Source organism: Pteronotus mesoamericanus, unplaced genomic scaffold (genome assembly GCF_021234165.1).
Source record: "Pteronotus mesoamericanus isolate MK-2021 breed Mesoamerican mustached bat unplaced genomic scaffold, CSHL_Meso_final contig_26, whole genome shotgun sequence".
In the NCBI taxonomy this organism is placed as follows: domain Eukaryota; kingdom Metazoa; phylum Chordata; class Mammalia; order Chiroptera; family Mormoopidae; genus Pteronotus; species Pteronotus mesoamericanus.
In genome coordinates, this window is record NW_026555109.1 from 10,897,144 (window position 1) to 10,923,082 (window position 25,939).

The 25,939-nt window shown below is 36.5% G+C and overlaps 2 protein-coding genes across 4 annotated transcripts; one reads left to right on the forward strand and one right to left on the reverse strand.

The window, feature by feature from the left end:
• Positions 1–386: 386 nt before the first annotated feature.
• On the reverse strand, positions 387–8,174 carry LIG4 (DNA ligase 4). Of its 3 annotated transcripts, none has more exons than XM_054574312.1 (2): positions 8,098–8,174; positions 387–3,560 (listed from the first exon to the last, which is right to left on the reverse strand). In XM_054574312.1, the coding sequence occupies exon 2, from the start codon at positions 3,530–3,532 to the stop codon at positions 788–790; it is 2,745 nt and encodes a 914-aa protein (XP_054430287.1). In that variant the 5' UTR covers positions 3,533–3,560; positions 8,098–8,174; the 3' UTR covers positions 387–787. The 3 variants fall into 3 exon arrangements, with proteins under 3 accessions (XP_054430287.1, XP_054430289.1, XP_054430288.1); XM_054574314.1 differs by lacking the exon at positions 8,098–8,174 and adding an exon at positions 7,934–8,046 and having other exon boundaries at positions 387–3,185; XM_054574313.1 differs by lacking the exon at positions 8,098–8,174 and adding an exon at positions 7,934–7,958.
• Positions 8,175–9,930: 1,756 nt separating this feature from the next.
• Positions 9,931–25,414, forward strand: ABHD13 (abhydrolase domain containing 13). Its single transcript, XM_054574386.1, has 2 exons — positions 9,931–10,187; positions 23,704–25,414. The coding sequence occupies exon 2, from the start codon at positions 23,724–23,726 to the stop codon at positions 24,735–24,737; it is 1,014 nt and encodes a 337-aa protein (XP_054430361.1). The 5' UTR covers positions 9,931–10,187; positions 23,704–23,723; the 3' UTR covers positions 24,738–25,414.
• Positions 25,415–25,939: the final 525 nt, after the last annotated feature.

Sequence of the window (25,939 nt, forward strand, 5' to 3'; positions counted from 1 at the left end):
ACACACATGCCATTTTGACACATATTCAATGAACTATATCTAGAAAAATCACTGTGAATATCATTTATACTGGAGTACAAATTCACATAAATATACTTTATTTAAAACATTTTAAACCTATTTTAGAAAAAAAATTAAATGTGGACTAAGGACTTTTAAAATCTCGAGTTTTTAAAAAAAAATCAAACTGATCTAATTTTAAGATTTTAGACCATTAAGTGTCATTTTACTTCCACTAACTTAGCTAATGACACCATTAACAAGGTCTTATTCATGAGCTCATCCTTAACTTAAAAAAAAAAAAAAAAAACTTGTTCACAACATTTAACATTGAAAAGAATTTCAGTTTTCACTTTAAAAGACACATTTTTACAAGTCCAATTTAATAATTCTGTTTTTTTCCTACAATGCTTTTATTAGATAAAATCCTATTTAGGTCAACACTATGACTCTAAAAGCTTCTACATATATTTTATTAGTATCTGACTCAAACGTCTATAATTCTATGGGGATATTACATAAACATCTTTTCTTTAAACTGCTTATTTCATCTTGGTTATAAAAATGACCAAATACTACATTGCTCAAAATTTTTTTTTTCTTTTTTGGCTTTGAGCCATTCAGTGTCTTTTTTATCTCAAAAGTTGTAAGATTGTTTTTCTGTATCAATTCTGTTCAAGCACAGATTTATCAGAGATAAAAATAAAATTTAGTTTAATTTATTTTCTCATTACCACCAGTTAGGAGTCAGCCAAATCAGATGCTTTCATCACTAGAAAAGTGAGCTTTAAACCAAATACTCATTTTCCTCCTGTAACTCACATTTGTCTATTGAATCAGTTACCCAACCTTCTTGCAGAATTTTAAACTTTCTCTTAAGGGTTCTTCGAAAAGCTTTGAAGTCTGCTACACGACTATGATCCTCCCCAACGATTACATAAGATACTCCCTCAGCTAAATAAGAAACTACTTTTGCTCCATGAAATTGAAGCTCTAAGGCTGTAAAAGCTAATCTTGTTCCCTCGATTCTGCTACTCAGGTCATTAATAACAGTATACAAGTCCAAATAAATAGTGAGGTGTCGAAACATACTGAGGGGAGAGTAGTCCCCTAAGTATCGATATTCTAAATCAGCAATCACAGAAGCCATTTCTTCAGTAGTCTGTTCACCAGGACTTTTAATTCCTGTGAATACTTCCTTCAGTTGGTTCAAATCTGTATCAGCAAAATAACTATCACCATAACAATCATATTCATGGGCAAAATGTTCTTTTGTTGATGGGCACATATGAATCATAAAGCAAGGCTTCCATGGCACACAGCTTTTGGTCTTAAAACATTCTAACAGCCACTCAGGCTTGACAACATCATGTTTATTTGAAGAAATTATGTTTTTCACTCTTATGTTCTCAGACCCTGCAATAATGCAGTAGGTATCTGGGCCTGGGTTTTGTACTATATAACCACCAAATTCTGCAATTCTGTTCTCCAGATCAGTCTTTGGATGGCTATTTATTCCACTCATAACACAAAACTCCACATCTTCAAATATATTGGAAACTTTGTTTATGTTAGAAAGGTTAGGTGCTTTTAAGTGCTCGATAATTCCAATAACTTTCTTCATCTTTGGGGCAGCTTTCCGTTTTTTTTCTTGTGGTCCATCATTACTACTGACACAAAAGTGTTTAGATGCAAGCTTTCCAGATGCTTTCCCTCGAAGTTGTTCTAAGTCATCCAGAGTCATGCATTCATGCCACTCTTTGTCTTCTCTTATCTTCTCAATTCGTGGAAAACGCAAAGTGCAGCCTGTTTTATACATATCACTGGGAACAATCTCTGTCGCTTTAATCTGAACAATGACAGAATTACAAGGTTCAATGTACACTTCTGGTTTCTCCGTTCCACATAAAATGTTACTTGGTGGAGCTTTTTTATGAAAAGGTTTCCAGTGTTTGGCCAATTTCAAACCCAGATCATACAGTTCTTTCATGGTATAACCTGAGCCAACACGACAAAGAGTATGAAATACTGATGGTTTTTCACGAGAAGGGGGCTTCTCTGCTACAGCACACAAAAAATGAGACATCATTCCACCACGCGAACCTTTACCCCAGTAGCCCCCAACAATTATGATGTCCAGTTCATCCATCAGTCCAGTTACATACTCTGGCTTAATTTTTAACCATCCTTCACCTCTTTTGTCTGGCTTATAAATGGATAGAGGATGTTTTATCATGATTCCCTCTTCTCTTTTATCTATTGCTTCATTCAGAGCCTCAATTACTTCTTTATTAGTATGAGCTTCTGTCTTTTGCACTACTTCTATTCTACCTGGTATTGGTGTAAAAATACTACTAAGAATTTCATACCTCTTTCTCAGGGTTTCATGTCCTAGCTTTTTATTATTGACCATCAAGACGTCAAAAACACAATAACAAGTCTGCAGCTCTGAATATTCTACCATTCTTTTAATATCAAACTTATTCCCCTTTTGCATAAAAGTTTGGGTATTAGGATTGTAGGCCATCATCTCACCATCCAGGATACAAATTTGTATATCTGTTTTGAATGCCTTATGAATGAATGGTGTGAGAGAACCCTCATGTGGAGAAGCACCAAACTGTTCTGTATATTTATACCCATTCCGTGAGAAGTATTCATATACATCACCATCTTTGTGCATTTGCATACGCTCACCATCTAGCTTGGTTTCAATGTAGAAATTCTGGTTTTTCATGTCCTTCTCAATTCGCTCAATATCTGCTATTGCAGCTAGCATTGGTTTAAAGGGAGAGAATAAAGTGATAGAAATATCACTGAGTCCTACTGAAGGATCATGCAGTTGCCTGCAAACTTTTTCTAGATCTGTGGTGACATTGTGCAACTCAGCAGCATCATTATGAAAAATAGAAAACACGGTTTGCTGACTAACACCAAGCTTTAAGTCCTTTACAATCATTCGTATAAGCCACTTTTGTTCAAGTGCTGAACACTTACTTATAAGGTGAAGAAAACTCTTCTTTACTAGGTCCTTTCTTCTGGCAGAATTATTGCTGGCAATTGAGTCTAAAATGTCGTTTACTTGCTGTATGGTTAATTGTCCTTTCTGTAAACATCTTGGTTTTAACACAAAGTATGCAATCATTGCAAAGTCTCCAGCATCTCCATGAGTTCCAGTAGGTGTTCTGTAATTTAAAAGTTTAAGAGCATCTTTTCCTTCTCTAGGTAAATTGAGCAATTCAATATAAAGCTTAGCAAGCATAGTTTCTTTGATCCCATAGGCCATTCTCTCTCTTTCTAGCTGAGGAAGAATAAGTCTCATTGCTGGATAAAAAGAGTCTGTGACATCTTTTTGGTTCTTATGAAGGGCATCATGAAATTTCCTCCAAGAATCTAAAAATTCCCTCAAGTATCTGATTTTATCTACACGTCCTTTACTTCTCTGTATTCGTTCTAAAGTTGAACACAAATCTGCAAAAGGAACGTGGGATGCAACAGTTTGTGAGGTTTGTGAGGTTTGTGAGGCAGCCATAGAAGCGACGGTGAATCCTCTGGTTCAACTAATGAGACAGAAAGAGAGGAACTTTAAGTAAAAGATGAAACTCAACGAAGTATTTAATGTAAAGACCTTATGGAAAACCTGGTTCATCATATTTGCTAACTGGAAACAGATCAACACTATAAATGCTACAAATAATGCCCCTTTTCAAATTCTGCATTTAATAATAATCAACTAACTTACCTTAATTCTATTATTTATTATCAAAAGTAGTCGTATTCCATGTATTTACAATATTAAAATTAATCATTTTAATTCTTTCTTCCTAAGTTGCAGCTTCTATTGAAATTAATTATTCTATTCCTTACTCAGCAGATAATGCAAAAAATGATTGCTAATACTGAAAATGGCAGATAAGGCTCAATTCGCTATATTTCTGGGACTCTAAAGTAAGGCGTTTCCTTACATTTCTCTTCTCTGTCAGACACAGAACCAAAAACAAACTTCTTAAAACAGATGTTTTCAACAAATCATTAGCTTATTGAATTGAAATATGTATTTGTACAAAGTTTGAGCCCCTACACAGACAAGGCCCCACTCCATCAAAAAGAAAAAAAAAAGGTATCTTCTTTCACATTAACAAAGCCTCTATCTATGTTTATTCCTACTTCTTCACTGCTAGCTATGCTGATTCACTCTGGAATTCAAAACCCAACTCAAAGTACCCTCCCCATAAAATCCTCACTTGACCTGTCTGTTTTAACTCTGTATTTTATCACAGTTATTTACGATGTTATAAATTTCAATTCATTAGTACACTTTTTTGTTTCTATTTCATGCCAGTTACTACCCACCCCCGCCCCCAACCCAACCATTCATTGACTGCACATGAACCAGGCACTGTGCTATGGGCATATACAGTATGGAACTGTCTTAACAAAGCATGTATCCTGTAAAGAAAAAGGGACATAATGGCGTGGACAAAAAGAGTCCACATACAAAACCTGACAAACTCAGAGGAGGCCTGTGTGGCAGCCTTACAAACTCAGAAACCTAAAACAACCACATAGGATGATCTGAAATGAAAACTTTAACTAAAAGCAGTTCAGAGTGGGTAGTCATCTCCTAAGGCAGTAAGCAGTTGACCCTAAAAAAGGTCAATCTTCACCTTAACTAAGCCTGTTATTTTTTTTTTATGTGTAGGATAACATACCTGGTAAACATGCCTTTGCAATAACAAAGTAATTTCCCTTTTTCCAGACCCCCTTCACAGTGGGAAGACCACAAATGCCCTCATTATTATTGTTATCACATTAATTGTTGCCTGTTAACTATCCTGTAACCCATCTATGAAAAAAAGTATGCATCTATCACTTTACTTTTACCCAATCCCAGGGGAACCCCCCTTTTTTCTCCCCACCTCCTTAATCTACCACCAATGGATTTCATGTAACCCTCTCATGTTCTTTTGATTATAATGTATAAAATAAGGTGCAAAACTGCCCTTTTTTTCTGCAGCATTGTCTTAATTCGTTGAGGTTTTGCTTCCTGGCAACTGTCAGTTTGGCTTAAAGAAACTGATAAAAATTCTCACAGGTTTGGACATTGCTTGTGTTGACAATGGGAACTAATTATAAAATACTAAGTGCTTTAACAAAAACAAAAACAGCAAAATGTCATGACACAGAGCTTTTCACTGAAGTATCTTCTAAAGTTAGAGACAAAATAACATGTAGCTTGTTGTGCTAAGGTCTAGAATATTTGCCAAAGCAGTCAGAAGAAGTGTGAAATTTCTTTGACATTTTAAATGTCCATGTAAATTCTATTAGAATCTATAAGGTATCAGAATTATTTTAATATAGTTTAAACTATGTAACACTAACTTTTCAAAGAGACATCATGTAGGAATGTGTGCTCCAGGGATAGACTTTTTTTATCTTGTGGTTTCAGATACCTCCTGGCATATCCCTTGCAGCCCAGAGAGCCCACAGCAGTGTCACAGGGAATGAGGGCATCTGCTTTAGTGGAGAGACCACAAAATTCCCCACTCCAGCAAACAAAAGCAATCAAATATACTATCAGTACAAGGCTACAATATCTAGCACAAGAAACGTAATGGCTAACTACTGTACCACATTTACTAAACTGTTAGTCTCTAGGAGTCAGAAATCATGTTGCTATGTGATATGTGGCAACTATTTAATTTCTCTAAGATTCAGTTTCCTAAGGGTAAAATGGGGTTAATAATTGTAGAAATTAACATAAGAATGACATCAGATAATTTACTTAAGGTGCTTAACACAATACCTAACATTTAGTAAGTCTTCGATCAATTTTAGTACTATAATGCCTGGTGATCCAAGCAATTTGTGCCACTAGTAATTGGTGAGCAGGGTTTGTTCGTTGAATGAATTACTGAACACCTAGAGCTGAGTTCCTGAGCAACCACACTAGGGAATGCCAGCAGACAGACTGAGACACACACACACACACACACACACACACACACACACACACGCACACGCACACGCACGCGCGCACGCGCATACGCATGGGCCCTGGGGGCATTCAGCTTGGTTAACAACATTCAGCAGCGATGACTGTACTGGGAAAGAATCACAATAACCATTTATTGGTCTAGAGGGGAAAAAGCCACATTTTTCAATCTAATTCCTGAAGAAAGGAAATCCCACTTCCACTGAGTCAGTTAGACCAAGAGATAAACCGACGAGACTACATTCTTAAGACTTTCATCTTTGAATATAGTAACTGTTTCCCCTCACTGTCTCTCATTTGCATAACTGAATGTACCACCTGGTTATATATGTTTACTGTCCTACCTCTCAAAAATACATCTGGTATATAATGTTATTTTTATAATTTATATAATGTATGTTAAAATAAAGTATGTGAAGAAATACTACTTTAAGTGTTCAAGGATTAGTACATAGTTTCCAATCTACTTGTAGATTCTATATGGTCTCAAAGTCAGTTTTCCTCAAGTCCCAGGCAAATACTCAAATAATTTCATACTAATGTTGAAATCTATTTATGGGTATAGATACATATGCATGTTAAGACTGCCCTGGCCGAGTAGCTCAGTTGGTTGGAGAGTCCACCTGATGCACCAGGGTTGTGGGCTCCATGCCCAGTCAGGACACATTTCAATCAACCAATGCAAAAATCAACCAATGAATGCATAAATAAGTGGAACAACAAATTGATGTTTCCCACTCCCTCTGTCTCTCTCTAAAATCAATTAAAAAAAAAAAAGATTTCCACTGCTTTTTACATGCTAATTTTACTTTCTGAATTCTGGTGTTATTTTAGCTGAAGTTTTCAATTTGTGAAAAAATAAAACGAGGTTTGTCATTAGGCCACAGGATCTGAAATCCATAAACCTGAATTCCACTGTGGACTCTAACACTTACTTAGTGGCTATGTGATATGTGGCAACTATTTAATTTCTCTAAGATTCAGTTTCCTAAGGGTAAAATGGGGTTAATAATTGTAGAAATTAACATAAGAATGACATCAGATAATTTACTTAAGGTGCTTAACACAATACCTAACATTTAGTAAGTCTTCGATCAATTTTAGTACTATGCCTGGTGATCCAAGCAATACTTAAAAAATACTACAAAACACTAAGCAGATAAGAAGGGGGACACTTTTCGATAACAATAAGCAAAGCTTTCAAGAGGATGAAAATAAGTAATGAACACACAATAATGACTTGTCCATTCCGCTGCTGCCTACAGTGTCCCGATGTAATACAACAAAACACGCTAGCAAGCTTGTGAATATTGAAGATAATTCAAAGCTCTTTTATTGGAGAGAAAGTGATACAACTCAAGTTCCTTCGTGAAACCCTGGACTAGATGATGTGTCTTCCGTATGAGACAGAGCGTTTACAGTACCGTATCTTCCACAGCACTTTGTGACATTTGGGGAGAATCTCAGCAGAAAGAAATGAGTAGTAAGAAAAAACTTAAAGCCCGAGGGAACCAGTATGTTAATGAAAGACAAAGTGTAAGAAAAGAAAACAAAGTAGTAATTCCCTCCAAGCCTATAGCATCTCCTTTAACTCCACCGGTGCTCGCCTGCAAAATCACTGGAGTGGTCCACATCACTCCTCTGCCTCCAAACAAAACCTCCAATGGGTCACGGATGAATCCCTGGCCCTAGACAAACCCCGTAACCTCTCTGAGCCCAAGGGTGGTCCTGGGAATCAAAATGGATACAATTAAAACCACCAACACGGTTCTTGAGAGACAAACGTCTCAGGGGTTGGGGTCTAGTTTAAGAGCGCGAAAGACCCAGCTTCTAACACAGCGCGGTCACCAATGTTGTCCGTACCCCTCACCTATGAATCCATGGGGGGCGGCTGAACTAAGTAACTTTTCGTCCAGAAATTAAAAAAAAAATAATAACCTTTTTGAGCATTTGTTGGCCTGAGACGGCCCCCTCCTGCTTTGGGAACTCTTGACCAGGAACTCCGCGAACTATGGGAACTTCGCCTGCCCAGACTTCACATTTGCCTCGTTCCGTGGACTCTGAGACCCCTCGCCGCCAGCGGTGCCCCACAAACCTCCTACCTGACGCGAGTACTGACGTGTCGCCACCAAGCCGGAACCCAAAGCCCAAAGAGCCGGTCCCGCCAGCTGCCTCGGGCGCAGGTGCAGTAACCACTCGCCGCTGGAAGCGGGGAGGGGGGGTGGTGCCAGGATGTAAGGGAAAGAATGCGCGCAGGCGCAGTTTCATTTGGAGGCTGGGAAAACCAGGGTGTCAGAGGAACGAAGGGCGCAGGCGTGGCTACTCTCGGGAATGGTCCTGCAAAAACCAGGCATCTCGCAAGTGTGCGGAGGACCTGACAGATCCCTGGTAGCAGTGTCACTACAAACACAGCTCCTAATAGCCTCCCAAAGCAGCAGGTGCTTTTGACAAGAGGTTGACCCCTGAGAGTTAATTTCGTCGCGGAGTGAGACACAAGAACACTTAGTGCACTTACTCCTTATTTAGACCTTAAATGAGCCTGAGCCTTCTTTCTGCTTTGCCCCTAATTAGCAAGGGGCAGCCTCTCAGTTCTGTTCCCTGTTTGTGAACAGTGGTACCAATACTCTCACGGGCTAATTGTGAAAGCTCAGGTTGAAGAGGGCATCTTCCATCCCAAAACGCCTGTGGTTATTTCAGCGGAAAAATTGGCTTTTACAATATTGTTTAAGGCTATCCATTCCTATTTGTTTTTCATGATGGCACAACTTTGATATGAGTTCTTGTCTCTTAATACAGGAATAATACATAATTCATATATCATTCATAATACAGACATAAACAGCTGCATGCCCAGAGTTCAACTATGGACTCTTCCAGTATCTGTTAAAGGATTCAAAATAAATTTATTAGGCAAACCTTTATTGAGCACCTACTGTAATATAGTAATTGCCCTAGGTATGCAGGATTGAGAGATGAATACGAACTTCGTCCTTACGTTTCAGGAGCTGTTGATTTATATCAATATTTATTATTTTAGCCTTGCTTATGCTTGGTTCAAAGAGAATCACGGGTTTCTAATTAAGCATCTTACTGAGTTGCTGTGGTTATTAGTTTATTACATAAGCGGTCTAGCTTAGTGCTTCGCACTTATTAGGTGCCCAAAAACAGGAAGCTTTTATCAAGAGCCTGACTTTGTCCTAGAGCTCTTGATCTGGTAGTAGAAATCAACATATTCTGTATACATAAAACTGTGTACACAGAATAGGGAATGACCGAATGATGGAGGACAGAAATCTGTAAATAGACAATCCAGTAAATTAAAGGCCGGGGTGGGGGTGGAGGGTGACAGTGAAGGTAATAAAGCTACAACTTCAGGGGCACAGTTGTGTGGCCATTTCGAAGGCCCTGAGAGTGGCCCTAGCAATGTTCCGTTGGTCTTGTACTTCAGGAAAATTTGCAAAAATAAGATAATTTTGCATTCTTTTCCTTTAAAAGGAACCCCTATTTCTTGCAAGGCCCAGGCCTCACATCTGCATCTGCCCCCGTGATGGTCCACTATGACAGAGGTAGAAGAGGGCTGGGTTGGGAGAAAACAAAGAGAAAAAAATAATTATGGAAACGCTTTAAAGTACAGGATCTCCTATACTCCTCACAATCCTATTAAGGCAGACACTTGCTCCAGCAGAGAGAGCTGGTGGGCTTCGAGCTCTCACTCCAGAAGCTCGGACACGTGGCTGAAGCCGGGCTGTACACCACTCCCAGCCCCGTCCCCACCCCCATTCCCGCCGTCCCGCACCCGGGGCATACATACTTGACCGCTGGAATCACGCGCGTGCCTGCAACGAAGCGCCGAAGTATCTTGTCCGTCTCGGCCACCGTTGCGGGGGTACGCCGGCCTCGATTTTTGCGCATGCCCAGAAGGGGGAACCGGGTTCCCACTACTAGGGGAGAGGCGGAGAGCAGGTGATGTGGAAGTCGGCGGGGGTTTTTGCCCGCGACACCGAGTGTGGGCCGGAAGTGGAGGAGTCGAGAGTGGCAGGCGCTGGACCTCCGGGCTAGACTGAGGGAACGGCGACAGCCCCTTGTCTGGAGGAGGACGATGAGGAGCGACGGAAGCGGCAAGGAGGGACGCTGCTACGCGGCGCCGGGTTGCGTGTCCGCGGCAGACTGCGCAGTTTGCGAGCAGGTCTAAGTAAGTGCGGTGCGGTTCTTTCAAGCAGCGGGGTCCGCTTTTTCCGCAGGGGTCGCGGAGGGTGGCTGGCAGGAGCTTCGCTGGTATCCTGTTCCCGAACCGCCTCCCGGGTAGTGCGGGGCTGCGCGCCTAGGGCCCTGCGGGACCTGTTCCCCGCCGCGCCAGCCCCGGAAGGAGCCCAGTCCGCAGCCTTGAGGGCGGCGGGTAGAAACCTCAACGAACGCCCTTTGTGGAAACTGGCGCGCGGATTACCAAAGGCCCTCCGGTGTCCTGCTGGGACTTGTTGCTTACGACGTATCCTAGAGTCGCTTGTCAGTGTATTTCCAGTAACGTGTAATACAGAGAAATCATTCCACCCACCCCCGCACTCCCCACACACACGAAAAGTGAAACAGAAATCCCAGGTACTAGGTCTGAGGCATGTGGTAACCCTGATCATTCACGCCACTAACAGGTTTACGCGTTCGAATTTCACGGCTGGAAGTTTAGGTGTTTAAGAAACAGCAAGAGAGCACCCCCATACAATTGAAGTCCATTTTGCTGTAGATTTTTGTGAACATTTATTTTCTGAAAAATGCGTTACTAGTGTTATTACCAAGGTCTCATAACCAAGAACCTTGTCTTTTATTCAGCAGCTTTTGCGTACGTTTACCGTGTAATAGTAACGGAATAGAAATACACACGAGGATATGGGCTTTAAGGGTTTTTTTCCCTTAAGTTTTTTTACTTGATTGATTTTAGAGAGAGGAAGAGAGAGACAGAGGAATTAACTTGTTGCATTCCTTTGTTGATTCTTTTATGTGCTCTGACTGGGAATCGAGCTCTAACCAGCCTAACTACCCGGCGAGTGCTGGCTTTTAAGTTTTGATGGTTGATTTTTACTGATCCTTTCCTGGTTTCTTTTGGCATGGATTAAATCATATTTGTGTGCATGCTTAACGATTTGTCTTTTACTAAAAGGTTAAATTTTATTCCACCAAATTAGAATTTGTGGTTGTCCATCAAGTGTTATGTCACAGTTATACTACTTAAGATACAGACAGCACAATTCAGCAGTTGTTATACAGACTTACTATGTGCCAGACATTGCTACCTAATGAAAATACAGTGTTGAATAAGATGAAGTCGCAGTCATCCAGGAACTTAGAATCGGTGGAAAGTGTAACCCAGAATCTGAGTGCCACCACATTGATTTGTACAAACTGTAGAATGTGGAATGATTGGCAGTAGGAAATAGAGGTCCAGGGATGGCTTTCTGAAGCAGCGGCTCCCTGAGCTGGGTTTTGAAAGAAAAATAAGGCATCATGTTAATTATTCCCTGTGTGCAAATACTCAGGTATTCTCCAGTGAGTTTTATCCATTACTTAATCCAATCTAACAGAACTTTTAGTTGTATTTCACTTACTCTATTCTGACGGATAGTACCTTAAGTTTTGCCTCGTAGAAGTACCTGCATTTATTAATACTATGGATTACATTTTATCTCATCAGTTTTGCAGTTACCTATTTCATCCCCTTTTTGCATATGAAGAAACATTTAAAGAGGGTGAGTGGGCAAAAGCCACGTAGCTATTAACAAATCAAGCCCTGAAACACACTCCACTGCACCACACTGCCTCCCATTGAGAGCTAATTTGAAATGATGAAGTCAGGCCAGTTTATGAATAATCTGTACTGGCAGATCTTGGCACACTGCCTGCTGTCTCAGTCACACCTCAGGCCCCTTGCCTTCTGAGGGTACTTAACCAAATCGTTCTGGGTTAATGACATAACTTGGTGGTGGTTACAAGAAACGGCTTAACGTAACATTTTTCTATGATCTCCCTTTTCTTGTCACTTAATCCCAGGGGTATCTGTTTCTGTTTTCCTTTTTCATTAATTTAGAACTCTGTTATTACTCAGAGATTTTAAAATTTTTCTAATTCTTATTTAGTTACCACAGGAATGTGTGAGACCCTTATTATACCCATTTTAGAGTATACCTAAAGAAGATTCTAGTTCTTCTAATTATTCTAATTAAGATTTTACCATCAGTGATAGATGTCTAATAAATTATTCCATTTTATGTTACTGTTTCATATAGGTGTTAACTCCTTTAGTAGTACATTTTACTGGAATTGTAAAGTTGTAGATTTCCAGAACATGGACCGGAATTGCATGCATTTACAAGCTTGCCTGAGAGTCTTACTTCCTCTGTAACATTGATTTTATAAGAAAATAAATTCTAAGTTTCATCCATGCCCTTTATAGTATTTAGCACAGTACCCCTTCATAAGTAGGAAACATTCTGAATTTCATTGTCTTAATTTGAACATCTGTTTTGGATTATTGGCCTTGTAGATTATTTCCTACCATTTTCTTTCTTACAGATATTTATACTCTTTGAATAAATTGTGACTCGCTTCCTTAGTGACAATAATATGTTGTCTTTTTTTCTGTCAGAGTTGACTCCCAAGTCTTCGGTGCTTTAGGTGAAGGGGAAAGCACAAAAATGCTACTATGTTGCTGCCTAGTGTAATGTTTGACATTATCTGCCCAAACAGATTTAAATCCCAGTTTAAAATGCTGTCTGAACTACTCAATTACTATCCAACATCTTCATAGGCAGTTATTGTTCATTTGTCCCATAGGACTATTAATACATACTTTTTCATTATTGATGACATGTGGGTAACCATTAGGGAAATAGATAATTCATTCTGTGGTGTCTCCAACACACCGACAGATAGCGATTTGTGTTTTCATTTCAGTTGTGCAGCTGGCATGGTTTCTTAACTTCTCAGTTCTTAGCAGAAAAGAAGATATATTCAGACAGGAAGACTGAATCTTAGTACTTAAGGAGCACCATGAAATACTCATTCTTCACCTGTGATGTATCTGTTAGCAGTTACAGGTGAATTTGCTTTCCACTTTTTACAGTCTTCACATGAACCTATACACTGTTCTATTACTTGTAGATATGTTTTTTAATGTATGAGCAGTTTTCATTATTAAACAAGCTGTTCCTAAAATTATCAATTTGAGATGGACTCTAAGGGCCTTAAAAGTAATAGTGCACTTATGACTTCGGACATTTTTGTTTTATTTATAATTGGTTAACCTTCAGTCACATTGTTTTTGGGAAATACATATTTAACTCACGTATAGGTAAAATCTTTTGTAGTTTCAGAAAGCTTTTATTATTGGCAGACTCGGTAAATCAATATACCCTGCGTAGTACAATGTAAACTTTTGCAATTAAAAATAATTAGGATAATTAGCATTTACTTTTTTTAATTAATTTATTTTTTCAAATACATTTGTCTCTGCCTACCCCCAGCATTTACTTTTTTTGATGAGACAGTTTTTACCTTCATTAAAATACAATTTTATCTGTGATTGAAAGAATAACATTTGTCTGATTTACTCTGCTAATTATTGGGGCAATGATAATTAGAATATGCCATTACTGTAGTTTGAGTTTTAGTTCTTAATATATTTATTGTTTTTTAATTTAAGTTTTTTGTATAAAGATTACTGGGAAAAGTGATTTGAATAGATTACCAACGTCAGAGGGAGAGAATAAAATTCGTTGGTATGGAGAAGGTTGAGGGTGGTTGTTACTCTAGACTTGGAATTAATCTTTAATGTATTATTTGCCATCATTTACTTTTTATTGGAGAGAATAACCTAAGTTCTGTTGACAAAGCACAGAACAAACACTGCTGAATTCATAGCAACTCATGACAGTTCCTTATGTACTTACCTATTCCCTGGCTTTTCTTTCTCCCCTCATGTTACTAATACACTCCTAAAACATATCTGTTGTCTTACATGAAGGTTGTTTATCCAGTTATTTTCTCCAACGTTAACTAACTTTATGCTCTTTAAAATGTTACTTAATGATAGTGGTCTGGAAGAAGACTGAAAATGTATGATGAATAAAATATTTTGCAAATCTCAATTGAAATATAAAATTATCCCATCTTTGCTCATCAGAGATTTCTAGAGACCTGTTTTTAATCTTGGGTGCATTCTTAATGTCTCAGTAACTTTTCAATTACTGTTAAAAGTCACATAACCAGGGCCACCAATCTTCTGTACTATTTAGTAAAGATATTATTTATAATACAATGCATATTTTCCAACTCTACATCTTTTTTTTCTGTGACCTATAAAGTATAATTTGTGAGACCCTAGGTTATTCAGATAGCCTCTTCCTTTTACAAACGTAGAAATTTGGGTCCAGTTAAAAAAGTGATACATATGCAAAGATACTCCTTCAAAATGAAGCACCACATTTAAATGTGGACTTGGGTAGTGATCTGAGAATGTGGGGTGTGGCGCTCACTGGATTAAAACCTCCCTCCGGGCCTGCCTAGCCCGGGGTGAAAGGCACTCTTCAAAATTTCACATCTGTCTTACATTAATGATCTTTGAGAACCTGAAGAATGTTATGTGTTTTTATTATTTTTTTCTCTTTCAGCATTTAGGAAACTTTAGTAACCTTTACATATTCAATGAACAAAAGATTTAATGTACTACATCATTCTAAATTTGAAGGAGACAGGTCTGGGGGTCTAATAAGATTATATGGTTATGCAGTATAGAACAGTAGTTATCAAACTTTTTTAAAAAGTTTTTATTTATTTTTAGAGAGGGCAGAAGACAGGGAGAGAAATATCAATGTGAGGGAGAAACATTGATTGGTTGTGTCTTGCTCACACCCTGAGCAGGGACCGAACCCTCAACCCAAGCGTGTGCCCTAACCCTGACTTGGAATCAAACAGGTGACCTTTCCGTTTGCAGGACGATGCCCAACCAACTGAGCCATACTGATCAAGGCTAGTTATCAGATACTTTGGTCTCAGAACCCCCTTACGTTTGATCCTGTTTACATTTTTAAAAATTATTGAGAACTCAGGAGTTTTTGTGTATGTGGACTAAATATAGAGATATTTACTGTGTTAGAAATTAAAACTGGGAATTTATAAAATGAAGCTTTGTCATTTCAAAATAACAATAAAAACCCCATTACATAACATGATAAGCGTTTTTTGGTGCAAAACAACTGTTTTTGGAAAAAATTAGCAAGGAATTTGATATTGTTTTACATTTTTGAATCTCTTTCATGTCTGCTTAATAGAAGACAGGCAGATTTTAATGTTTCATTCTCATACAGTAAGTTGTTTTAGATGAAATACATGAAAAAAACAAGCCCACAGAAATTTGTAGTTGTAAAAGGAGTATTTTTATAGTCTTTTCAGATAATTGTGGATATTCTCTGCCACTACAATATTCAACAGGTAGTAGTTTCTTAAAGATCAGTTACATTGTGGAATCTGAAACCCGTATCAAAGAATTTTTTGTCTCTGTTACATTATTTTTTTACCCATTCTTGATTTTGTGATGCCATTTGTTGGTCATTTGGAAAATACTAGTTTGCTGTGTTGAGCAGATTATTGCACATGTTGACACATGTAATAGGTTATCAAAAATCTCATTTGCTTATAGCACCATGACGATTCTATCAGAAAAGTGTCCAAGTTGTGGGAAGCTATTGGCAACTTCATTCATTTTCCAGAAAATGCCTGCCAAACACCTGAGTTTGAGTGATCAGTTTGTTAATTTTCTTTTTAAGTCGAAATGGTGCCACCTAAAAAAGCTGCTAGCTCAGCCCACACCTGGTGCTTTATGTGTCCTCCCCATTTGGTCAAATATTTGTCACACAAAATGTAATTTAACTGCTTCTTCAATGACATTCGCAAGTAAAGACTGATTTTCACTCTCCCACCCCCACCAACTTTCCTAGAGTTCATGGTGTTAAAGAATGCAATGACTTAAACAGGTTCGTGCCACTACAATTCTTGCTAAGGTACCAGCAGTTTTACTCCTCGCTGGTTTTATACCATTAGTACAAATGTCAAAAAATGAAAAGGCAAATAGCATTCTCGAATGATTATAATATTAATCTCCCAGACCTTTTGAAAAGGTCTTGGGGACCCCCAGAAGTCTGCAGCCACTTTTGGAGAACCACTGGCATAGAAAGATCTCAGGTTTATAAAGTTTACCCAGTTCAACTGCTCTGATTTTCCTTACACTTGCCCTTGCTAAGTATTTATTTAGAGTATACTTGAGTACTAGTTGCTGTGAATAATTGTGCTAAATAAATAAAAATGTGTGTCATAGGCAGCTGTTTGATGGAAAATAAAAGAAATTCCTAACCCTGGCATTGTACTTTCTCCTGTTTTTAAAAAGTTTGGAAAAATTTCCACTTGGTTTCTAAAAGTAATCAAGCACGATGAAATCCAGATATTACTAAACTTACGTTATAAAGGACACATCGTTAAAGTTTTATTTTTCTCTTCCTATATTTAAGGACAATTATGACCTTTCTTTAATTTTCTTTGAGTCATCTGTAATTAAATAAACTTATGTTAGATGTGTACAGTTATATATGTCTGTGTCTGGTTTCCTGAGTAGATCATGAGTTACTTGAAATTTATTGAGTAGCTCACGAGTTACTTAAGAACGAGGACTATACATTTATAATTTTGAAGTAGTTTATAGTGCCTAGGTGCTATCATTCTACATAGCAGGTATCAACACATATTTGTAGCATCGTCTTTAATCTTTTAAATAGTATGGTAGAATAAATTGGAATCTTAAGAGGCTTGGAAGCCAACCGTGGGACCACTTCACTGGTCTGGGTTTGAGAACTCTCTGGGGACTTGTGGGTATGTTCTGAGAATTCATGCCATTGTAGTTGGGCATAACTTTGGTATTGACCTTTTTTTTTAAATAGTATCATCAGCTTATAGAATAGTTACTTAAATATTTTTCTTTAGAAATGAAACCATTTGAGATCCTTCAACGACATATATGAGGTAATTAAGATGAATATGCCCATCATTCAGTTGACCCATCACTCAGTTACCACTAGTCAACTTAGTGGTTCAGAGAGCTTCACAGCTTTAAATTGTTTTTTATTTTTAGTTTTAAATTGACTACACAATGTATAACACGCTCCCATGTATAATTTGCACCCACATTTTTGTGTGCATTCTACATGGGATTATTATATGCATGGTATGTAATCATTATACCCATGTATAAGGCACATCCTTATTTCCCCCTCAAAAAATTGGGCAAAAAGTATGCATTGTATACAGCAAAATATGGTAGTCATAATGAACTTCTGTTTAGAGACAGGAAGCATATGGAGCACTAAATGTGAACAAATAAGTTAATGCAGACCATAAAATTCTCAAGATGATATTCACTAGATCTGTAAGGTGCATTCATATGATCAAAGTGCTTATATGGCACATCAATATGTTGATTACACTTCAAAACCATTCTTTTTAAAGGAAAACAACTGCAAATATATCTACTTGTCTATACATTATAAAAATAAGTTATGCTTTTAATAAAGTATTTTTGAGAAGTGCTTACTTATATAAATATGATACTTCTAACTACTTCATCTAAATATAAAGCACAAAAATTATTTTTAAGGTTGACTTTTTAAAATTCAGGTTTGAGACCTGTGCATGTTAAAATAATGTGTCTATTTTTGATACTGTAAAATAATTTATGTTATATATTGAGACTCAAAATCAAACCTATGTTTTAAAAAAATGTATTTGTTTACACATGCTTTTTTCATAATTAACATAAAGCATGCAAAATGCTAGGCAAGGAAGAGGAAGTGTTTAGTTTTGGATAAGTTTGAGGTTGTAGATAGACATAGAGAATGGAAATAGTTCATACACAAATATGATAGGTGGAGCCACAAGAAAGAATGAGATCACTGAAGGAAGGAAGGTAAATGGATAGGACCTTGGAAAATGCCTAAATTGGAGTAGGTCAGAGAGAAAAACACAAGAGATTTGAGTATACTGGAGGCTGAGGAAGAATTAATGTCTACTGTCATGTAGGGGTATGGTGCTGCAGTGTGCATTGAGAAAAATCCATTAGGTTTATTAGTAAATGAGGATTGCTTTTTATGAGTAATCATAAAAGCTGATACATCAGATTCTGAAGATAGTAAGTGTAAGTAGTTAAGGAGTTACTGGGGGGTGGTTAAAGTTAGAAATATATGAGTACTGGTTTTAGAGATATTTGACATGTGACAGCTGGTATGGTAACATGGCAAAGGCAGAAGTAAGAAATGGTAATGTGTTTATTTAAGATGTAGGCATAAGGTTAAACACATAAAAATAATGTAAAAGTGTGGGAGATGAGAGGATATTGATTGACTAAGATTCTATGCTCCACAGGTCTAACGTTCTTTCCTTACAAGTTACCCTCCTGAGGAGTACAAACTTGGATCAAACTTTGAATATATGCAACTCACTATTCTCCTCTTGATTATTTATGTTGTTAAGATGTTATCAGCAAATGCATTTCAGCATGAAAAAGAACCCACCTCTACTGGCAACATATTTTATAAATATTTTGTCCCATAGGGCGTATTTAAGGGGTAACTAATCACCTGGCTTATTCTGCATGACTAGCAGCATGGTCTTCGGTTCAGCTGGACATTAACACTCACAAGACCCAGAGGACCATACCTGACACTATTTTGTTGAAAGATACGGGATAAAAAAACCCAGGATGTCAGCATCAGGTGTATTTTTCCCAAGTGATAGTTGAGGCTAGTGGGAAGATGACATATGGGTGGGCACCTCCTGACTTAACTTTTGTTCTCCACAGGGAACAGTATCTTTTGTAACGGCACATAAGCATACTGTCTAGGATTCAGCAGAGGGACAAGCAAGTTACAAATTATATACCACTCAGAAAAGCCACTCTGTACCTCCCACTTGGCAAATGTAGCCCTGCTCACTGTCTGCTCATTCTAGATTTAGCTCACTAATAGGGGTCAAGTTTACCACACAAAATGTTGCTTAGAAACATAGCTGATATCCCACCTTTATGAGGTTTCCAGGGAAACCATGCTAGAGGGTTAGCCAGAGGTAATTTTTTTCATGGATAAAAAAGGTTTTGTTAAGCCTGTACTCACATTAATTTATTGACAAAATGAATGGAAAACTTGCACACTGCTAGCTGTAGAATCTTTAGGGGACTCTATCAGAGGCACTGCTCATTTACATTGACTATCATAATATCTGGGTCTATGTGAAGTTGTTTCTACATCTCAGCAGATAGCCCCAGTAATTGTACTTCGCTTATAGCTTCAGCAAATTTAGTAAATAAAAAATTTTTCCTATATTAAGTTTGCTTGTTCCATTTCCTTTAAGAACACAGAGAGATACCATAAAGACTAGGTAGCAGAAATTACAGACAAATGGGTTATGTAAAAATGAGGCGGTCTGTGCATAGAGGTCTCTCTTTAGACTACCATTGTGTCATAATGTATTAAAGAGAAGATACACAGACACCCCAGAGCAGTTTTTACTAACCTGTCCTTATTAACTTTCACTTGGTGTTCCTCAAAATGAATTGGCTTTTATTCTGACTTTTACAGTTTAACAATCTATTGTAAGATTATCTTTTTTAGTCACAGAGTCAGTTAGGACACAGAGTAAGGTGTCTTCTCAGAAGAGCTTTGTGGAAAACTGCGAATTGAATAACTATTTTTCCTAACCAATAATGGACTCACATATGCAGTTTTTCTGATGTCCACTTTTAAACATATATGCCCAGTGCTCAGAATACAGTTACATTCTCTTAGGAGTCTAATAATTCAAATATGTTACTGAATTACTTATTTAAAAAACATTTTAGTCTTGAGTATATATAAGGTATTTTACTATCCAGTAGGAAACACAGTAGTGAAAAAGAGAAACACAGTTTCTGGTCTAAATAGCTTCAAATTCAATATTGTATGTTGAAATTAGAAATTAAAGAATCTACTTAAAAATTACTTTTCAAAGTTCGAATAATGGAAAATTTTAACTATATAGATTTAATGTATGCAGGTGTGTGTCTGTATGTGTGTGTGTGTGTAGTTTGAATGTCAAAGTATGCCTTGTGCAGGTATTAGGAGCTTTATATTTTATCTAGTATTGCAATGATAACTTGCTTAATTCGAAAACTGAGTCAATTCACTACTGGTTATCTGGGTTATAAGAGTGCTTTGCCATGCATGCACTTACTCAGATTTCTAGATTATTTTCTTTTCTTATAGTGGTGTGGTAAATGCTGATGTTGATATTGATTTGAGCAGAACATGGTTAAGAATGAAATGTTACAGCCAGAAATACTAGTCACAAAATCAAATAAAGTTAATGCTGACCAGCCTTATATGTAGGTATTTTTAAGTTCTCATTCTATTGAGGGAAAAAAAAAATTCAGACTGGAAATAAGTGATAAACCCAAGATTATTCTGCAGATATATGATAGAGACTTTAAGACAGATAGAATTTGAGTGGCTTTTTCCCCCGTTTTATCACCAAACAAATGATGTTTGAGTTCATCGTTTCCCTGATACCTCTCACAAATGATTGGCTTGACTATGAAAATAGTAAACTTTTTCACTAAAAAAATCTTAAATACCTTATTTTTGAAATAGTACAGTGCTCCAGTGTATTTGTATTTTATAACCCAAACCTTGTTAATCCTAATACTACACAAAATTCTTTTACTCTGATAAAGTTTATGCCATGTGTTTTTATATTTCCCCAGTAAAACTTCCCATGTGCATGTGAAAATCACTCAGATATTGCTTACACTTAAAAAAAATAATAAAATTTAGGAAACATTAAATGAAAAGTGTAAGTGATCAGATGTGTTGCTGAGAATTATCCACCACAACGAGGGAATATAGAGTAGTTCTGTCTAATTCAAGCTGTTGATTCTTGACCTCGAACAAGTATTCACATTTACTGTAATTGGTTTACTTGGCTACTGTAGTGCAGCCCCTTTCAATCTGACTTTTAACCAAGTCTGACACCTAGTGCCCGGGTATTGCTTCCATGGTTTTTAAGCCTGGGGTTTTGTTTACCTGACATACCTGCTTTTCTCTAGTTTAATATAGTGCTCATTGTAATGAAACTTGCTACAACTGGGTGGCAGTGTTGATTTCAGAGAAATTTCAGAAAAATGCTATAATGTTGGTTTATGTTCACACACAGTCTCTTGAACAAGAATTCATATTTGAAAATCTGTGTTTAATGAAATAGTAAATATGTTTGGTGAAATAATAGTGAAAATTTAAATCTATTAAGACATCTAACTCGTCTTTATAGCCAACCTAATTTAACTTGATTTTATGTTTTCAGTGTTTAAATCTAATGATCAAGTAAAATGCCACATTTATTAGCTTATGGCATACATTACACTTTTAAAATTACCCATAAACAGGCATAATTTTTGATAAAACAGTTTAAAATTTTATCAAAAGGAAGAGTAACTTCTTAATGTCTTTTAAAACTTGGTAAATATATAAGTAGATGACTACTCTAAGAAAAATTATAACTCACCTCTTGTCTTTTAAAGATAACATGCATAAACTTTTTTAATTGATTTAAACAGTTTTTGATAACTTTTTTCTGTATTTTTATCATTTATGTTTTTCAGCAATATTTAAAAAATTTCTCCAATAAATCACTTTGCTTATCTCTGATTCTCAGCATTTCCATTTCTTTTACATTTATTCTTCAAGTACTTACGGCTTTACCAGTACACCATATCAATCAGTGTTGACTTACTGGTATGAAATTGCAGTAAGGACTGTAAGAAAGATTGCACATGTTTTATTATATTAGCAAACCAAAATTTCTTTTTAATTAGATGTGAAAGAGAAATTATTAAACTTTTTCTTAAAAACAATACAATATTAGAAAATAGTGGTTAATTTAAATAAATTATTTTTTAAGTTTAGCTGTGAGAAGCTCCAGGTAGAGAGGAGAATACTCTTTCTTATCCTGGTTTAATTATAATTTTTCTATAATGTGAAAAAGGAAATTGACCATATTATATCAGATTGGTCTTGATAAGTTAGAATCTGTTAACTACCTTTTTAATCGAATTTGCCTTCAACCTGCCTATCTCAGTAAAGCTGTAGAATTCAAAAATCTGTTGTCATTCTTTACACTAATGACAGACTGTCAGAAAGAAATTAAGAAAGCAATCTCATTTATAATTCCATCAAAAGGAATAAAATACCTAGGAATAAATTTATCCAAGGAGGTGAAGGATAAGTACAATGAAAACTGTAAGACATTAATGAAAGAAATTGAAGAAGCAGCATAAATGGAGAGCTCTTCCATGCTCACGGATTGGAAGAATTAATATTCTTAAAATGTCCATGCTACCCAAAGCAATCTACAGATTTAATGCAATCCCTAGCAAAATTCAATGACATTTTTCACAGAAATAGAACAAATAATCCTAAAATTTCTGTGGAATCACAAAAGACCCCAAATAGCTAAACAAATTTTGAGAAAGGAAAACTAAAGTACAAGACTGTAGTCAAAACAGTATTGCACTGGCATAAAAATAGACACATAAATCAGTGGAGCAGAATATGAGCCCAGAAATAAGTCTCCACGTAGATGGTCAACTAATTTACAACAAAAAACAAGCCAGGAATATAATGGAAAAGTACAATCTCCTTGATAAATGGTATTGGGAAAACTGGATCACTATCTTACCATGCGCAAAAATTAACTCAAAAGAGACTAAAGACTAATGTAAGACCTGAAATCACAGAACTCCTAGAAGAAAACATAGCAGTAAGCTCCTTAATAAAGTCCTGACAATGATTTTTTGGATTTGACACTAAACAAGGCAGCAAAAGCAAAAATAAGTGGGACTACATCAAATTAAAATGCTTTTGAACAGCAAAGGAAACCATCAATAAGATGAAAAGGCAACCTTTGAATGGGAGAAAATATTTGCAAATCATATATCTGGTCAGGGTTTTAATCCAAACTATAAAACGCATGCAACTCAATAACTTACAGAAATACAATTAAAAAGGGCAGAAGTTCCAAATAGACATTTTTTCCAAAGAAGATATAAGGAGGCTAATAGGTACATGAAGAGATGCTTAACATCATTAATCATCAAGAAAATGTAAATCAAAACAATGAGATATAACCTCATACCTGTTAAAATGTCTAACATCAAAAAGACAGAAATAACAAATGTTGGCAAGGATGTGGAGAAAGGGAACTATTGTTCACTGTTGGTGGGAATGTAAATTGGTACAGCTACTAATAGTATGGAGGTTCCTCAAAAAATTAAAAACAGCACTACCATGTGATCTGGCAGCATCAACTTAACTTTTCTATCAAATCAAGGAGACTACATGAATGAAAGTACTTGGCAGTAAATAAGAACATTAAAAACATGAATATAACTTGATGACTATCATAGAAACTGGAGGAATAAAGGTGACTTTATAACAGAAGGGACAAGGGAAATTAGAGCAACCACTTTTGTGGATGGATTGATGTAGGCTTCCAAGGATTCATCTAGTACCATGATATATATCACGGATCTAACTTTAAAATAAGAGATATATGCCGAATTACTGATAATGTCTCTCTCTCTTTCTCTTTAGGATACTTACAGGGAGCTACAATGGAAAAGTCCTGGATGCTGTGGAACTTTGTTGAAAGATGGCTAATAGCCTTGGCCTCGTGGTCTTGGGCTCTCTGTCGTATTTCTCTTTTACCTTTAATAGTGACTTTCCATCTGTATGGAGGCATTATCTTACTATTGTTAATATTCATATCAATAGCAGGTATTCTATATAAATTCCAGGATGTATTGCTTTATTTTCCAGAACAGCCATCTTCCTCGCGTCTCTATGTCCCCATGCCCACTGGTATTCCACATGAAAACATTTTCATCAGAACCAAAGATGGAGTACGTCTAAATCTTATTTTAATAAGATACACTGGAGACAATTCACCCTATTCTCCAACCATAATTTATTTTCATGGGAATGCAGGCAACATAGGTCACAGGTTACCAAATGCATTGCTTATGTTGGTTAACCTCAAAGTTAATCTTTTGCTTGTTGATTATCGAGGATATGGAAAAAGCGAAGGAGAAGCAAGTGAAGAAGGACTCTACTTAGATTCTGAAGCTGTGCTAGACTATGTGATGACTAGACCTGACCTTGACAAAACAAAAATTTTTCTTTTTGGTCGATCCTTGGGAGGAGCAGTGGCTATTCATTTGGCTTCTGAAAATTCACATAGGATTTCAGCTATTATGGTGGAGAACACATTTTTAAGCATACCACATATGGCCAGCACTTTATTTTCATTCTTTCCAATGCGTTACCTTCCTTTATGGTGCTACAAAAATAAATTTTTGTCCTATAGAAAAATCTCTCAGTGCAGAATGCCTTCTCTTTTCATCTCTGGACTCTCTGACCAATTAATTCCACCAGTGATGATGAAGCAACTTTATGAACTCTCCCCATCTCGGACTAAGAGGTTAGCCATTTTTCCTGATGGAACTCATAATGATACATGGCAATGTCAGGGTTACTTTACTAGCCTTGAACAGTTCATCAAAGAAGTAATAAAGAGTCATTCTCCTGAAGAAATGGCAAAAACTTCATCTAATGTGACAATTATATAATGTTTTTCTTTTTGATTAATGCACTATATTTTAATTTGTGCAGAATGATAAAGAATATTGTTTTCCAGAAGTGTGTTATGTCTGTATTTGTCTGAAGAGTGACATTAAACTTTGAAAGGACTTCAGTGCTCTATTAAGATGATCCAAATAGTTTTTTACATTTGAAAAACTATAATTGTTGGGATTATTTCATACATTTTCATTAAACCTTTCAGTGTGTTTATGTGTCCATATCTTTAGTTTCATATGCCAGTATAATATATTCAGAAGTTTCTTGTTGCTAAAGTGATTTACTCTATGTGATACTTAAGAGTGATGGCTGGGTGTAGAAGATGAGATATAAACGAGAAACCTTTGAATATTATTCCTTTAGTAAATACTGGGACAATCATGGTACGCAAGCTTAGTTCTGTAACTGCATTTTTCACCTTAAAATAAAATGCATGATTATTTTATTTCTTGAATTATGCAATGCAATGTTTTTAATGTAAATAGCACTGGGCATATACTGATGTATATGGTAACCGGGGTTATATATATTTTTATGTAAATTATTTTGGTTTCGGCAAGAAGTGGAAAGGAGGCCTGTGTGCAGGTTGCTTTTGAATTTTGTTCTGGCAAATGCTGAGATCCGGCTTTTTCTTACAAATAAATGGGACCCCACTTTCCAATATAAATGTACTGTGTTTTATTAGGTACAGTATGGATCATGGCATGTAAACATAGAAATTTAGAGTTTTACTGCAGCTTTGATGTGCATATTTGAACTTTTTAACATTTGTAATTTTGGTAGCGGAAAGAAATTTAGCTTCTATCAGTTTCATAAGTCTACAGGTAAACCACTAATGGCAGTCATAAAGAAGATTATAACTTGTTTAAGAATTAAATTAGGAAGCCTTATTACATAATTGTACATACTGTATTACAGAAATCCCCACATTTAATTTGTAACTCCCAGTATCTAGGTATAACTAATCCATTAACGCCAAGATATCACTTATTGAACTTACTGAAAATAAAAGTTACAAAAGCAAAAGCAAAAAAAAAAAATATGTTCTTTGGTTTAATGTTGCACTTATAAAATTGAACTGCAACAAAGGACAATTTTAAGAAGTCTCACTTATTTTCTACATGTACGAATGTGGGGATACGGGAACTCTAGAGCTTTTTATCACAGAACCTTTTACCACATTTAACTATTA

Excerpts from the sequence above, each read along its gene's own strand:
- ABHD13 (XM_054574386.1), top strand. The coding sequence starts at position 23,724 with ATGGAAAAGTCCTGGATGCTGTGGAACTTTGTTGAAAGATGGCTAATA.
- LIG4 (XM_054574312.1), bottom strand. The coding sequence starts at position 3,532 with ATGGCTGCCTCACAAACCTCACAAACCTCACAAACTGTTGCATCCCAC.